Genomic DNA, 18,464 nt, shown 5'->3' with positions numbered 1-18,464 from the left:
CAAAAAAATATGTTATCTTTAGTTCTGAATATACTTCGTTAAGGGCCTTCGACTATTTGTGGGTAGTTGCTACTACATTTATTTCATTTTATATGCTTTGATATATATTCCTTAGTTTCTAAGTTTACTCCGGCTAATGATACCCAAGTGTGGAGTCATTGTCAGTGATTTCCCTTTTAAATTTACATGGATCAAAGGACCAGTGTGAGTTATCGTCATCGGCCGTTAACATTGTGAACATTAAACATAAAACACATCAAAATTGCGTCTTTATGGAATCAGTTTAAAACCACATTTATGTGATTATGAATTAAATTCTACTCAAATTGCCTTCTCTGGAAGGAATTAACAAAATCTGCGTTAATACAAAAAGGATGATTCTAGTCATTTTTCAAGAATATATGAAATTTAATTTTATCAAGCAGACTTTTTAATCGTATAAAACGAATGGATCGAAGGATGACGATTGTGTAGCATCTGATGCAGTGTCTGGAGAAAGAGCGGCAACTCACTGTGTATATATACCCTCGATCGAATCCATATCCGATAATCATCACCGCCTTACAATTTAATACTGCTTCTTACAAATCAAAATTCGTTATTCGTTCTGACTCCTTTTCATGCCTTTAAGCAATATACAAAATGCCAAAATCAACCCTTTGATTTTAAAAATCATATAAATAACAAACACTTAATATTCTTTAAAGCAGAGAAATTGTTCTTCTTTAGGTGCATATTCCTATTGGAATCAACAGAAACACATCGGTAGGCCAGGTTTATAATTTGGTATACAAGACGCAAGTTTCGTCTATAGTCCCACGAAGTTGAAGAGCATTACTGAAAAAAAGTTGTGCCAATAACGGCAAGGCAATCTATATCTGTGCGTAGAAAACCTTTGTGTTTCTAATAATTATATATATTATAAATAGTACATTTACAGAAAATGAACATCATTGATATTTCATGTCAACACAAAAGTGCTGTCTACTGTGCTGGTGATACCCTCGGGGGACGAAACGTCCACTAGCAGTAGTATCGACCCAGTTATTGTAAAACACTATAAATGAGAATGCCCAGCATGTTCTAAATGATCCGGTATCTGAATATGAAATACCATAACCTATAGTTTGTATTAAAATATAACACAAATGTGCTTTTTTAGATAAAACATTTCCCGACCCCCCTACCCCCCCCCCCCCCCCCCCCCAAAAAAAAAAAAATAAAAAAAAATGTGTACATGAAAAAATCATTTGAATTAAGCACTGTACGCAAAGCCATACATGCAAAAGGTAAATTCCGAATGCTACTACCAAAACCGCAATAAAAAAGGGCCTTGAAAACGAGTAAGCGACTTGACAAGGTACACGTTAAGTGAACCCAGTTGACAAAGGTTGTCTAATGTAACATTTCTATATTGTAGAAATATACATAACAAATACTTTACCAATCCTACTCGACGTTCACACAGAAAATGGTACAGCTTTGTTATATTGTGTCAAATAAAGTAGTATAAAAGTAGGGAGATGTGATACGATTGCTACGACTATCTACCAGAGACCAAAGGATGAGGATGTAAACGACTATTGGTCACGTTACCTAACGGGCTTCAACAATGAGCAAATATTTACTGTATAGTAGGCTACTAAAATCCCCGGCATGACAAAAGGTGAAACAATTCAAAAGAGAAAACCAACGATCTAGTTTATGCTTAAAACAATAAAGGTAAGCCAAACATTGCTGACAACAACCAATGACAATCATTGTATTACAGGCTTCTCACTTGGAACAGACACATAGTAAATATGGTGGGGTTAACAGCACAACATAAACACAGACTGTAATAATCATTTGGAAAGGATTTGAATCATCAGGCGGTTGACAATAGCTAACACTGTCTCTATCTGCGTTTAATCACAATCTTGCTAATGCTATCCAAACGAGGAGTGCCTTTGTTTCACTTTCACGCAAACAGAACTGAAATTCTGAAGCTTTTGTCGCACCGGAGGACATATGATTGTTTAATATTTAATAAATGTAGACTACATTCAGAAAAATCCCTTATCAAAGTGGACGAACTCCTTTTCAGAGACATTCTCAAACATGCTACCAGGGTTACTGACCTCTTTTGAGTTTTCAGAAATTAACATAAGTGATTAGTCAATTGATGAAGCCGATTCATAATCTTTCCCGCATTCAAATATCGCATTTTTTCATTATATATATTCATGTCGTAAACATTAGTTGTAATATACATATACGCATAAAAAAATATGGGGTATTTGTCAATGAGACAGCAAACAAAAGAAAAACAGAAAAAAAAAGAAACATCTAAAGGGCATCATAAGGTCTTCAACAATAAATAGGTGTCTATACAGTGAGTCAAGCTTTTAATTGTCCCCAATCTATAAAAGTTGTGAATAAATTTAAACAGAATAAATATCAAAGATCGGGTATCAGGAACCAATTCTCCAAATAACGAAAATAATTAATATATGGCATACAACTAGTATTAATTAGGATCCTAGCTTACGGGACAGGTACATGGAAATGTGGCAAGGTTAATTAGTTTTTGAAAATGCATCCCCTTTTTTAACAGAACATACGATAAAAACCAGTACAGTAAAAGCACTTAACTCTTAAACAACGGATTAGAAGATAACAAAAAACACATAATAAATAACAAATTATGAGTGGTCGTATTAAAGAATGTCCATAGTCAAGATAAGAGTCAATTGATTGTTTCAGTCAATTAGTACTTTTTTAAATATTGTAATTGTGATAATTTTTGTTGTTATCAGTTTCTGTTTATCTATAGTTAGAGTTTTTAAGGTTATAGACCAAAGGCTAGAATAAGTAAAAAAAATACCATTTAAGGGCAATTAATCCTGTTTTGTAAAGAATTTTGTTGATCTTTTCTCTCTTTTTTAAAGATGTGTAAACCAATTTCAATAAACTTAGCTGAATGGTCCTTGTGTTTTTTTTTCTGTTTTCTAATTAACTCTGCCGGTGATAAAATGAGAATAATTGTTTAATATCTGGATGAGAATCCGTATATAATACATAAACAAATCTGCCTAGTAGAGAATCTACCTATTGTCTTTTTCTAAAAAAAAACCAAAAAACTGTACACAGCAAAAATTATCAGCAATACAAGACCTATAAGAAATTCGAATAACTGAACCCATCAAGGAGTTTAACCCTTAAATGACTACTGTAAATTCAGAAATTATCGCGTGCATTTATAATGGCGATTTTTGAAGAATGGACAAAATACGAAGTTAAATTATTGCGATTTCGGGGAAAACTGCATTCATATATATGTATAAGATATCAGAATGCAAGTTCTTATTACTCTGCCAGTCGCATAAATCGCGTTAATAAAAACCTGGCAATAATTTTTATCTTAAAACTATAATAGATGGATAGAAGTTGAGACAGCAAAAATGATCAGCAATACAAAATGTAAAAAGAATTTTATTAACACAAAAACGAATTCTTTTAAATAACAAATATACATCACGAATGAGGTCAATATTTGAATTGTTATCATTCTTAATCATTCTATTTACATTTATAAATTCCATTTATGTTTTTTTGGGGGGGGGGGGGGGGTGGTCCCTTCTCCCTTATTTATTTGGGAGATCCTTCTCCCCCTTCTTCTCAGTTCCAGTTATTGCGTCAGTCTTTTTTTTACATAACTCGGTACCTAGGGGGTGACCGAAAATCCTCATACTATACTACTGACGGACACCAAGCGATGATAATAACTCACGTCGCCGTAATCGCCAGATGGGATAAAAAAACTAAAACAGTTAGTTTGACAATTTCAAATGTAGCTTTAGGTATTTTGATATAAGAGTTATCATTTTGATTCTTTAATTTTTGAATCTCATTAAGATGTATCAATTTTAGGATTTTTATTCTGTGAGTGAAACAAATAACAGAAATCGTCAATAAACCGACAAGCTTTCATTCTGTTTTTGTCCCTCGTTATCAATGTTCACAAATATATAAATGACTAACTGGCTGAAAATAGTTGCACTTCATACAAATTTTCACACATTTATTAAATATGCATGTATGAAATAAAAAAAAATCATATTATACTACTATAAGTCTAAATAGGATGAAAATAAAACAGTTATGTAAACTATCTATTTGAGATTTTTAATCCGGTAAGTCGTCTAAATTTTACATACTAGTATTCAAAGGTTATATATCTGTAACAAAAAGTTCAGTATAGTTTACCTTTGTCACACATAATGTAAAAATGCATTTATGGTACGTGACCTTTCGTTTGAGTTCCGAAAAACTGTGAATTGGATATGGCAGTTACCATATAAGAATAAGGAGATTTGGTATGATTACCAATGAGACAACTATCCACCAAAGTTCAAATAAAGTGGATGTCAGCAACTAAAGGCAACCGTCCTACCTTCAATAACCAGAAAACCCATACCGTATGGTCGGCTATAAAAGGCCCCGGCATGAAAAATATAAAACAATTCAACTGATAAAAATAACGGCCTAATTTATAACAAAACAATTTAGAAAAAAACAAATATGACAGACATGAACCAACGACAACCTCTGAACTACAGGCTCCTGACTTTGGACAGGCACATACAAAATGTGGTGGGGTTAAACATGTTTGTGAGAACTCAACCCTCCCCTAAACCTGAGACAGTTGTGTAACAGCACAACATAAGAACAAACTATAAAAAGCAGTTGAAAAAGGTTTAACTCTTCAGAAAAGCATCAAACAAAAAGGCAGACCGGACGTAGCAGGGTATTTATCCATCCCTCGTCCCTAACAACAACAAAAAAAAACCTTAAGTACATATCTGAGAGTACTCGCCAAGTACATTTTCGAATGATTAACATTTTAGTGAACGAATGGTGCAAAAAAAAATTAAATAAACAAAATACAAAATAACTTCACGTTGAGCACTTATTTTGTCAAGCATTTTAACCGTGATCAATGAATATATGTAAACATTTGCTCTAGATTTAAAATCAGATTGGTTAAAACAGGTACAAGTTTTGCTTAAATTTTCGTAAATAGCTTGACATATATACAAAAAGATACTAGAAATGATTAAAACACCAAATTTTTTGTGCGTGGGAAGCGCTTTTCTAGATATACCTTCCCCAGGAACACTAAAACCCAAAAATGTATAAATATGACGAAAGGGACCTTAAAAGAACAACGTTACTTTTTTGAGAGACTTGGAACCTTAATACTACATACGGGTCATAAATCATTTCAGTTGCGAAGCACTGACTACTTAGGAAATAATATTCTCGGGTAATAACAGTTCACCAGCAGCGGTATCGATCCAGTTCTAGAAAATAAATATAAAACTTAGATGCGTCCGATGCGCTTTTACTAAGTGTTTCTAAATAACCATAGAATTCCAATGCCGAAACACTGACCATTGGAAGGATATAAATGACTAACCACACTCTGGTCAACTCACATGTTACAGACTCATATCGTATGCTGAAAATAACTGCTTTGTAAACATTAAATTGTTATGGTAAAACTGCTTACATACCATTTTATTTCGAGCTTACGAAAGAAAATTTTCAATTATCAGTGTATTTTGATAATACAAATATAGATAACTTTCTATATAGATATGAAGATACAAATAACCAATTACATTGTATTATGATAATATTTTTATTAACTTGGCAAGATTTCTACGAAATGTGTTTTAAATAGAATAGATATAAAATGTTTTTTTTTTAAATTGACCATACTCGAACTAAAACACGCAGTTCTATCAGTATAAATTACGTTATTGAAAAAGTTAGACAGGGATAAATAAGTGTGAGAGGTAAGAATACAGTATTAAATAAGACAAGCAGTTTTCACTGTTGCTGTGACTCCGTTTCTGTAATTTAAACTTTTAATTTTTAATCGTCGAAAGTTTTATATTGATAATAAACATTAATATGTAGTTTACAACATACGTGTTACGTACAATTGTTAGATAATATAATATTTCATTTAAATTGATTCACTTAAATTTGGAAGAACACATTATTACTGTCAGTAATAACGTGGAAGTATCACATTGACAATACAATACATTAACTTCAGTGGTAAGAGCAAAAACAAAACAGAATGAACATATATCGTAACTTATAAAAATAAGAAGATGTGGTATAATTGCCAATGAGGCATCTCTCCATCAGAGATCAAATGACATAGAAGTTAACATCTATTATAGGTCACCGTACCGCCTTCAACAATGAACAAAACCCATATAGTCAGCTATAAAAGGCCCCTAAATGAGAAATCTAAAGCAATTCAAACGAGAAAACTAGCGGCCTGATTTATTTAAAAACAACGAACGAAATACAAATATGATATACAGCAACAAACGACAACCACTGAATTACAGGCTCCTGACTTGGGACAGGCATATAAAGAATGTGACCGCGTTAAACAAGTTAGCGGGCGCCCAACACTTTTCTAACCTATTTTATTACAATTGATATCAGGATATCCCACCCCGCTAGATCACCTGATATTACACCCGGTTTTGTTTCCGTCGGTTGTAGCTTTTGCCATGGTGGTAATTGTAGATTTTCCATGACTTGATATTTATTATTGTTCCAATGGGGTCTTCTGCCTCGATCTTTTTTCTTAGGAAGTTCATATTGCCGAAGCCTTTTAGTGTTTTGTTGTTTATGTAATGTCTTTTTTCTGTTGCCGCCTACACGTGCATCGTTGATTACGATTTGTCTTGATCGTTTCTTGTTCTCTTGATTTCGTTTTTCTGGCTCCCCCCTTTTCAGTGCCTCCAATCAGTAATAAACATACAATGTATTGTGTACATACCTCATGTGGAGATAGTGACAATTGCTTGAGCAGATTAACATTATCATTAGTTATTCACTAATAATTAAAATATATGATATCATATTAATTATATAGACCAAAGCTATCAATGATACAAATCAAATTTAAAGTACTGGATATAGATGTTAACACAACTATTTCATTTAAAACAACTTATTCAAATAAGTATTTATTAATCTACATTTGAGACAACTGTTAATATAGTTATAATTATTATAATATCGAAAGATCAAACGGACAAAATACAAATTTTCGGGTTCAAGAGTGTTGAGGATGTCCATCTATTAAGAATTTCGAATTAACTTGACATAATTAAGACCGCATTACTTGCACATGACAAATTTAAAATTCCACAACACCTACTTCTTCATGTCCTTCCTCTGCCACATTTTTATTCAGACACTCAACGAAAGTACCCCCTTTTAATTTATTCTATTAAAGCTGTTTCTGGCAATAGATGTACATAGCGGTTGGAAGTGGAAGTGCAACTGAAAAAAATACTACTACTAATAATTTCGATTTTCCGACTCTCCTTCAACATTGTTGGTTCGTTGTCTTCTTTCTACCTGTTCTTTATATACAATATAACGTATACAGATAATGAAAATGTGTGCGTGAATCATTAAAATAAAATGTTTATGACATCAACTATTTTAGATTAAAACGGATAATATCATTTTGAAACCATAAACATTAAACTCATTTAAAGTTTTGAATGTAGACGTTACGGAATACAATTTCACTCAATTGCCTTTGTAAGTTTCGTTGAAATAAGAATTTTAAGATTACCTAGAAGTCAATTAAATGATCGTTGAGACGTCCATTAATAGAAAAAAGTAAAATCACAAAAATACTGAACTGAATGCAAAACGGAAAGTCCCTAATCAAATGGCAAAATCAAATGATAAAACACATCAAACGAATGGACAACAACTGTCATATTCCTGACTTGGTACAGGCATTTTCAAATGTAGAAAATGGTGGATTGAACCTGGTTTTATAGCGCTAAACCTCTCACTTGTATGACAGTCGCATCAAATTCAATTGTATTTACAACGATGCGTGAACAAAACAGACAAAATAGGTAACATTGTCATAATATGGGTACAGCAGTCATCACAGTGTCACAATCTCAAAACAAACAAACATTTAACAAAGAAGCACAAAAAGCATCTATCAAATTTAACAACCACATTTATTGTTTACTTATATATGTATTATAAATTGAAATATTTAAAGTCCTGTGACTGCATGCACTGCAGGAGTTGTAGGAAATATCTAAAAAATCAGAAGTGCGAATAGTTAAAATAAAAATAAAAATATTAAGTGTTGACGATGTCGATCACGCAATTTTTTTTATTCTAAATTGGAAATAAGGCTTTACTACAAACAATATGCCCCATTTGTTGTTGTAATTATAGTCAATGATCATTTTTATGAAAGCGTCGGATCTTGTGAAAAAATCAGCGGCTCCAATAACGCTTTAGACATGTTTGAAATCCTCAAGCAAATATGAAAGACAATATATATGCTGAAATATAAAAAAAGTCTATATTAACATTTTCTTAATTCATTTAAATTCCGTGAAATTTTATTCCTTATATATGTGTCATAACTCATCGAGAAAAAGAAAATACTCAATTAAATTTGACAGAAAACTAAAAGTTTGCCATGGAACAAAATGTTTCAAAACGTCAACATATTTTCTATAGTCCACAATACTGTTTTTAAATTGAAATAACAAAAATAAACAAAATTTGAACGGACAGACATATCCAATATATACTCGAGGAGATATGGTATCATTGCCAATTAGACAACTATCCACCAGTGACCAAATGATACAGATGTTACCAACTATAGTATGGCAAGCCGTTCTCGTCAAAACTATGTTTAAACCCTTTTTTCGAAAAAAACTACACACTGAGAATTAAAAAATCCACACTGAGATTTAAAAGCCTAAAATAACACACTGAGAAATCGAAATTACATACTGAGATTTTAAAATTCCACACTGAGATTTAAAAAAATGAAAAACCACACTGAGAATTTAAAATTACGCATTGAGATTTTAAAAAGACACACTGAGATGAAATAAATTGAAAGACACACACTGAGAATTGTTAATTACACACAGATTTCAAAAATACACACTGAGATTAATATGCACATTACTAATGAATATTCATGAGATTATTAATTCAACAGATTAATATCTTGGTCTCCCGAACTCTCGTCATTATAATGAAATGCGGTTCCTTCAACCACATTCGTAATAAATTTCAAGACTTAACATCGATTTTTGCTAACTCATATTCATAAGTTTGCTGCCTATAATTCAGATTATTACTAACAGTGTATCGGGATTTTTTGCTTAAAACTGTTTAAGCATTGGTCCCTTTTCAAAAGTCTTTCAACTGTTACCCTGATTTCTCAAGGTAATCTTTTATATTTTTGTTACATTTATATGCTATAATGGGCACTTGGGTAAACATTTCACTGCATTGTTTGTCTTTTTGCAGATTGTTCCAATGTTTTCTTATAATTTTAATAAAGTTTTTCACCATTTGGTTATTTTTGTAATGCGGGTAAGTGGGTATTTTTCTTGTTCTACTGGTCTTTAATAACGTAGTTTTTCTGTACGTTGTATTTCTAATGTTTTTTATAAAACATTTGGCGACAAATTGAAGGACCAACGAGTTCTGTCCCCTAGTTGTTTTAAGCTTGTAATAGATTCAGATTAAATATGCTTATTAGATATGTGCGCATAAAAAGTGTGTAATTTTAAATTCTCAGTGTGTAATTTCAATTCTCAGTGTGTGTTTTTCAGTTTATTTCATCGCAGTGTGTCTTTTTGAAATCTCAGTGTGTAATTTTCAATTCTCAGTGTGTGATTTCAATTCTCAGTGTGTGTTTTTCATTTCTTGTAATCTCAGTGCGTCTTTATGATATCTCAGTGTGTAATTTTTAATTCTCAGTGTGTGTTTTTAGGTTTTTTAATCTCAGTGTGTTTATTTTTAATTCTCAGTGTGTAAATTTTTCAAAAAATGGTTTAAACATAGTTTTGACGAGAACGGCTTGCCATACTATAGGTCGCAAAACCCACAACACATAGCAAGCTACAAAAAGCCCCAATATAACAGAATAAAAACAGCACAAAGTAGAAAACCAACGGCCTGATTTTACAAAACAACAAACGAAAAACAAATATGATATACAGTAACAAACGACAATCACTGAATTACAGTCTCCCCCTGACTTGGGACAGGCACAGACATAATATGGAGTGGTAAAACATGTTTGCGGGCGCCTCCAAATAACCTAGGAAAGTGTCAATACAGCACAACATAAGCAAAAATAAAAAGGAAGATGGGGGTATGATTGCCAATGAGACAACTCTCCACAATAGACCAAATGACACAGAAATTAACATCTATAGGTCACCGTACGGCCTTCAACAATGAACAAAGCCCATACCGCATAGTCAGCTATAAAAGGCCCCGAAATGACAAATGTAAAACAATTCAAACGAGAAAAACTAACGGCCTAATTTATGTACAAAATAATGAACGAAAAACAAATATTTAACACAGCAACAAACGACAACCACTGAATTACAGGTTCCTGACTTGGGACAGGCACATACAGAATGTGGCGGGTTAGACTAGTTTGAAGGCGCCAACCCTTCCCCTAACTTGAGACAGTGGTGTAATAGTACAACATAAGAACAACAAAAAAATCAGTTGAAAAAGGCTTAACTCATCAGATGGATACAAGCAAGCTCATTTTCAGCTGGATTTGAAAAGTGAATAGTCGTTTTCCGCAGGATTTGTACAAATTCTAAACGAGGAATTATGACACACAAGATCTATTATATGGCAATATCATAACTCTTCAATCCTTTCAAAATTATGTTTATCTAAATGCTGAATAATAAGAATGATATAATCCGGACACGTGCAGAAATGTCAGTAATGATGATTATCAATTCAACAATTTTAAGATCTTTGGCTTTACCGGTACGTACAGGGAAAAAGGGGGTAGCTCACAAAAATGTTTAACTCTGTCGCATTCTTTATGTGACTGTCCATTGGTTGTTGTTGGTTGCCGTATGCCATAATCTGTTTTTCGTTTTATGTTATGCCTGGCCGTTAGTTTTCTCTTTTAATTGTTGCACATTTCATCTCGGGCTATTTATAGCTTACTATACGTTATTGGTTTTCTTCATTGTTGATGGACGTATGGTGACCTGTAGTCGTTAAATTCTTGTTCTTTGGATTTGATAGATAGCCACCGTATTTGCAATCTCCATTATTCTTTAATTGTGTTTGCATTATAGTACCTTCTCCTTCACCTTGAAGCACATCAATGTAATTCGGTCAAAAATGGATTCTCCTGAAAACTAAAAATTGGATCCGTCTCCAATTAAATCATTCAAAAGTATAGAAAATGCACATCTTCGCCAGTAAATTTAAAATGCCTATTTTTATCCTTCTGAAACTACAAGAAGAGACAGAAAAAGCCCACCATCTACCATTCATTCCATCAATGTTGCTGATGGTAATTAGATGATTATTCATTTTAGTAGAATTGGAAAGTGCAGCTGAACAAATAAACAGTATACTATTTTTAATTTCATTATTAGGGTTCACAATGGGCAATAATTACTCAGAAGGAATGAATTCTACAGACCATTCGATATCTTCTGATGAAAGGGAAATACGTCGTTGGTCAAGTTTCGAATATTATCCGTTCAAGTGCGGGCGAAGTAGGCTCGTGTATAAAGGTATCTCATTCGAATCAAAACGTATTGATGAGATCGAAGAACCGACAGATGAAAACCTTCATGACAAAGGTACTCAAACTAAGAATAAGAGAGAGAAAATAACGGACAACATCCATAATTCATACTGGTCAAAGAGGAAATGCGTCGTGAAAACGGCAACCAATGACGACTTTATGATGAATGACAAAAGCAATACGGAATCGCAGTGGTTTAGAAAAATGTTCATCACAGGAAACACCAACGTCAGCTTGTTTCGAAAAGAACTAAATATGGACACAGAAAAGAAATTAGGAGTTGCTTTTGCTAAATCTTATTTGGCGCAGATAGACAACATGTCATCAGCATGGAACCCAATATGTTACTATTTCTGTAGATACAAAAGTAGATTTAGTATGGATGATATTGTTTTGATAGAGGACAGAATAGAAGGATTATTTAGGAATTTTATATGCGTCGACGGGACCAGCGAATATGACTGTCCTCCCATTTTGAAGGCCTTTCTCCATTTCACATACCACAAGAGTGAAGGGAAATTGGTGATATGCGACTTTCAAGGAGCTGAGGATGAGAGCAAAATCCTTCATCTTACCGTGCCAACAGTTCACTCAATTGAGATGTCATTTGGACCAAAAGACCAAGGTGAAGAAGGAATTAAAGAAGTGTTTTCGAACCACAAATGTAATGAGCTATGTCGTAAAGACTGGATGAAACCGTAGAACAAAAAACAGCACTCACATAGAAAGCTAAGCTACAATGATCTAAATGTAAAATAAATGAAATTAAAATTTGACTTTTACCGGAAACATTTTAAAGCAAACGTTTGGAAAGTAAAATAAGAGATATATGAACACAAAGATCAATATGATTAAAGGGACTTAAAGGAATACTAAAACCCGTCTGAGGTCAACTTTGACTAAGGGAAATGGCATTTTAGTATGAGAAAAGCATAATACGAGACTTTATAAAAAATTGCATGTTAACAAATTGAAAGATACATGAAATTCGATATCTTTTTATTATCACACCTGTCTCCTATATGAATTTAAAACTCTTGAAGTCAAGTGCTTTGTGCCAAAAAACCCAAATCTAAGAAATATTTTCGTTCACGAGAACTGTTTCAATATAAACAATCACTCTGAGGGTATTGCATATGCAAAATATAGATTCCACCACTGCAATAAGTGTGTTACGATATTTCTCCACTCGAGACAGTTAAATCTTAATATTTAAAGCGCAAGGCTTGCCGAGCTTTTTAAATACTAAATATTTAAATGTTGATAGTGGAGAAATATCGTAGTACACGAGTAATAGTGGTGAAATATGTTTTTCTAATGATTTTTATCCTTTTTAAAGATTTGCAGAAAGTTGTGTTCTTTATATGTGACGTCACCAGGCATGGTCGCCTCTTTTCATAAGTTTATATAGGAAATTCAGAAGAAACCATAAGAATTTGACGTCATAATTAAATTTCGACCAATCATTTGCCTAGAACAGGTATTTCACTAGTGAGGAGAACAATTTTTTCACAATCGGTTAGGAAATGTGAAAATAGTGAAAAAATTAGAGAAACAATGTCCCCTACCGGCTGTAATGTTTACACTTAAAAAAATGGACAATCATTGAGTTGTTACTGATGTTTTTTTCATATCGTTATTTGGAACAAACGTCTATTTATTTAAAGATGTAAGTTTGCCAACAAATACTGGCTAAACTTAATCACCGTAGGATCTATTTCAATGCAATTTCTATGACCTGGGACAACTACTTCGGCAATAAATGTACAACTTGAGCGAAACTCAAACTTGATTTGTAACTTCTCATGATACAGCTGTATTCACAATGTCTAATCTATTGCCCCAGAGATGCGGTAAACTGAAATGTTCAAGCTATTTTATATTTCCATAGGCAAAAAAAAAAACGCCCTAAGAGATCGAAAAATCTAGACCTGTAACTTCTTATGAAATCAATGTACACAGAATTGATTCAGGCATATAAAAAAGTGCGAACAACTGATAATTCATCGGACTTACATAAATAAATAAATAAGCGAAACATACATTTTTTGCTTTAAAACTCTATTAAGACTACAAAAAACAAAAAAACTTTATGTAACATAATTTTTCAAGTGTTTGTTGATACATTTTGTTGTTGTTGATTTTATAAAAAAATGTTAAATACTGTTCATAGTTTACGCCAATACTGTGAAACCAATCTGCTGTGTTTTATGCATTATCATCAGTGTCATCTTATTGTATGTGTGTTGTGTGAATGTGATTACAATATGTACTTCCTTACTGTTTTTCGATTGACTTATTTGCTCTCTAGTTTATGTACTTACTTTTATACATTCATAACTTATGGGAATAGATAATAACATAACTATACTATCTATGAATGTGAGGGGTCTGTTTTCTAATAAGAAGAAAAGATTGGATGTTTTTGATAGGGCAAAGGATAAACATGCTTAAATTGTTTGTTTTCAAGAAACACATAGCAGTAAAGAAGTTGAAAAATTATGGGAAGAGGAATGGGGCAATACTTGCATCTTTTGTCATCATAAGTGCTGGCGAACATGCCACACCACTGACAAAAAAATTACCTGGCGTCAACCGTCTCCTATTAAACAAAGTCGACTAGACTATTTCTTAGTGACTGAGGACATTCATTCTCTTATGAGAAACACAAAAATCATGCCTGGTTATAAGACTTATCATTCTGCCATTGTCTTTACTTTTTCTGCCAGTCTTGCAAAGCGGGGAAAGGGTTATTGGAAATTTAAATCACAACTTGTTAGAGATTTTGAGGATGTTGAACAAATAAAGACATGTATAGAAGACACTGTTTCTGAGTATTATCTTTCAGGTGACATTCAAAATTGTCTTGATGTTAAACTAACATGTAATGACCAATTATTTTTTGAAATCTTGAAGATGAAGATCAGGACTTTAAAAAAAAAACAGAGGAAAGAGAACATACATGTAAGCTTGAAAAAGAGGTTGAACAATTAGAAAAGATTATGAGTATGTCACCGAGTGGTAATGTTCAAGCTACTTCACATGGGAAGAAACTAGAACTGGAAAATAAAAAGGGAACACAAGATGGAAGGTTTAATCCTCAGAGCACGAGCAAATTGGCATAAAAATGGAGAAAAATGCCCCCAATACTTTTGCAAATTAGAAAAGAGTAATTTCATTAAAAAGACAATGGCTGAATTGATTGATGACCAAGGTATACATATTTCTGAACAGTCAAGCATTCTTCTTGAACAACAGAAATTCTATAAAACTCTGTATTCAAGCCGAAGATCTGACTGTGAAGAAAACTCTTTTTATAACCATAATGTTAAACTCACACAGGAACAAAGTGATATGTGGGAGGGTAACTTGACATTTGATGAATGTGCATTTGCACTGAAACATATGACAAATGGTAAAAGTCCTGGTTCAGATGGATTTACAGTCGATTTTATAAATTTTTCTGGAGAGATCTCGGTCCATTTATATATCGATCTTTATATAATGGTTATGAGCATGAACATTTTTCAAATTTTCAATATCAGAGTGTATTCAAAAAGAAGGAAAAGATAGAAGATATATGAGTAATTGGCAACCCATCAGTTTACTGAATACAGACATCAAAATAGCTTCAGTAGCTATAGTTAACAGACTTAAACCAGTATTGCCATTTATGATAGGTGACACTCAGAATGGGTTAATAAAAGATAGGTTTATTGGGGAAAACATTCGCTTATTATATGATTGATGCACTATCTGGAAGAGCATAATAAAACTGGTTTACTGTTACATGTTGATGTCGAGAAAGCATTTTATTCTATTCAGTGGGATATTCTAGTAAAAGCTCTTAAAAGCTTTAATTTTGAACCATCTATATGCAAATGGTTTGAGACTCTCTATTCAGAAGCTAAAAGCTGTGTAATAAATAATGGAAACTTATCAAATTACTCCAATTTTGGGAGAAGCTGTAGACAGTTAGATTCCCTCTCCCCATATTTATTTATTATTGGTGTTGAATTATTATCCCAAAAACTTAAATCTACATATGACATCCATGGTATTCTTATTCACAACTAAGAATTATTGTTGAGCCAGTATGCTGATGACACATTTCTTGTTTTGGATGGAAATGAAAAATCTTAAGAGGAGAATTTAAAATGTTTTAATTCTTTTCACAGGGTATCTGGACTAAAATGAATGCATCTAAGACCACACTTATTTGGATTGGAACAAAAAAATATTCAGACCATACACTTTGCCCTGATTATAATCTTCAAGGAATAAAGTCAAATTAAAAACTTTTAGGAATAGAATTTTCATTAGATTTACAAGCTATGTTAGATATAAATTTCACAAAGAAAATCAAGGAAATGTCATCAATACTTAAGGCTTGTGAACATCGAAAACTTACACTACTTGGTAAAATTAATGTTATTAAGATTCTGGCATTACCAAAGATAATTCATTTGCTTACAGCTTTACCAAATCTATCCCAGATTAAAATCTAAATATAAGCTGGGTTAGAAGATTTCTTTTGAATTTAAATGGATCATGGCGGACTTTATCACTGTCTGAGTTAACCAAATGTGGTGGTGACAGAGTCTTTTCTTTACAAAAAGAAAAACTACTAGAAATTCATGACTATGTTAAGAATCCTCGAACTGTTGACAAGCGGATGATGGTAACTAGAGTTACCACGATCCCAATATGGCGTGGGGGAATCCCCGTAAGATCTTTCCCTCTTAATTTCTTCGTTTTTACATAAATGTGGCAAACATTACTCAGCCGTCGTTTGGTTATTAACATTTGCAATAAGTCTGTGAAATATTAACCTTAAACAGCTGTCCGTTACTGAAAAAATTGAACACAATAAAAATGCGATGATGATGGTAACTCCAAGATGGGATGATGGTAACTGTCGATCAAAATAGTTAGGCGATGATGGTAATTTTTATATTACTCGAGGTTTCTTTTCGATCATACAGTGTTTAACATCACTATACATGAAATGAAACACAATAACACATCTTAACTGAAACCACTTTATTGGAGTATAGACCAATACTAGCACAAGAGATAAAAATGTGTCGGGGAAACAAATTAAAATGTTTTGTAAAATGAAACATTCTTTAATGCAACAATTTCACAAACAGTATTGTAATACCAACTAAAAAACTATATATATATATATGTTTCAACAAAGAATCAAATAATTAAACAAATGAAAATTCAAAAGACAAAGCCTTAAACAGATTTATATGCAATTCCTGTTTCTTGTCAAAAATGAATAGATAGAAATAGTTTTATATAAAAAAAGTCTTAATTTGAGGTAATGAATGATAAATCAAAAGTTAAACATATTTCAAGAAATGCTAGCCATAAGAGTATGGCTTCTTAGGACATGACAATATGGGGTGGGGACTTTTTTCGGGATTCCGAGATTAGGCGGTTTTAAGCTCAGAATTTCGGGATTGATCCTTTTGAGATACGGGAATTCCTATTTCAAATTTCAGGATGTCGGAATTGAAATTTCTTTAAATTTCGGGCCTCTGAATTTTAAGCTTTTAAGCCCGGGATTTCGGGTTCAGACCCCCTCCTCCCCTCCTCAATATAGTAGGTTTGGGAAACAGAAACAGGAAATAAACATAAAAATGTGTTCGGCTTTAAAGTGAAACCAGAGAGGAATCTCTGGAAAACATTTCATACCATTCAAACTTGTCAGACACATATCCTTTAAATCGATATCATATTAATTACAATTATTAGGCATATATGCCAGTTAAATTCGCAAATTCCTGAAACAAAATGTTAGCCCCCAATCATTTCATATTTTTTATTTTCTAAAATCATTGCCGGAAAGGTATTTTTTTCCCTATTGATATCTCAAAATCATATCCCCACACATCCTCATTTATCAAGGCATATAGTGAATAGAAGGAATCGTTTGCACTTTTGTGTTTTACTTCTAACAGAAATTCTAGATGTTCTGTAATGAATATATTAAAAGCAATTATCAATTTTAAGGACTTAAATGGTGCAAATAAATAATTTTAAAATGAGTGTAGACCAGTGTACAATATAATTTTTTTTTCACCACAATCAAGCTTCTTTCACTTTCGTTGGTGACTTCCATAGTATTGTCTTTTCGATAATATACAAATAATTCAATTGTGAATATATATTATGAAATTGATTATATATAAAGATCCAGAGCAATACTCAGTGGCGGATCCAAAAAGGGGGGTGCCGGGGATTAACACTCCCCACTTTTTTATTGAAAATTTGTCTTTTTCATGGGACAAATTGACAAAAAATGTTAAGTAAATAAAGTACTAGCACCCCCTTTTTTCTGAGAAACCCTGGCCAGCACACCCCTCCTTTTTTCACAGTGTCTGGATCCGCCCCTGATACCGATACGTAGTACTCAACTATGGGTCATTATATAGGACGTAATACGTAACGTAAATTAATTTAAGGCATTACGTTTGCGCGCATTACCATTTCTTTTGCGCGCAGTTTTTGATAACATTTGCGCGCATTTATTTGACAAGTAAACTCAGGTAAATACAGGTAATGATACTTTACATATCCATATATCACGGCTAACATTGTACTTAGTTTGTCGTTTTATACAACCTTTTGGCAAGTTACCACCATCCCAGAAATCAGTTACCACGATCTTTCAAAAATAACATGAACAGTTACAATCATCAACGTCCTTTTTTCACTCTCTATTTTCTAAGTAATGGAAAACTGTTTAAGATTAATATTTTACAGGCTCATTGAAAAT

The 18,464-nt window shown here is 32.7% G+C and overlaps 1 protein-coding gene across 1 annotated transcript; it reads left to right on the top strand.

Annotated features, from left to right (window-relative positions):
* The first annotated feature begins 11,523 nt into the window (after positions 1–11,523).
* LOC127701010 (alpha-protein kinase 1-like) lies at positions 11,524–13,893 on the top strand. Its single transcript, XM_052204768.1, has one exon. The coding sequence runs from the start codon at positions 11,528–11,530 to the stop codon at positions 12,374–12,376; it is 849 nt and encodes a 282-aa protein (XP_052060728.1). The 5' UTR covers positions 11,524–11,527; the 3' UTR covers positions 12,377–13,893.
* The last annotated feature ends 4,571 nt before the right edge of the window (positions 13,894–18,464 follow it).

Source organism: Mytilus californianus, unplaced genomic scaffold, assembly GCF_021869535.1.
Source record: "Mytilus californianus isolate M0D057914Y unplaced genomic scaffold, xbMytCali1.0.p SCAF_5, whole genome shotgun sequence".
In the NCBI taxonomy this organism is placed as follows: domain Eukaryota; kingdom Metazoa; phylum Mollusca; class Bivalvia; order Mytilida; family Mytilidae; genus Mytilus; species Mytilus californianus.
The sequence above is the reverse complement of the archived record's forward strand: the minus strand, read 5'-3'. Positions and strand labels throughout refer to the sequence as shown.

What these genes read in the sequence shown, in the direction of transcription:
- LOC127701010 (XM_052204768.1), top strand. Translation starts at nt 11,528, where the DNA reads ATGGGCAATAATTACTCAGAAGGAATGAATTCTACAGACCATTCGATA.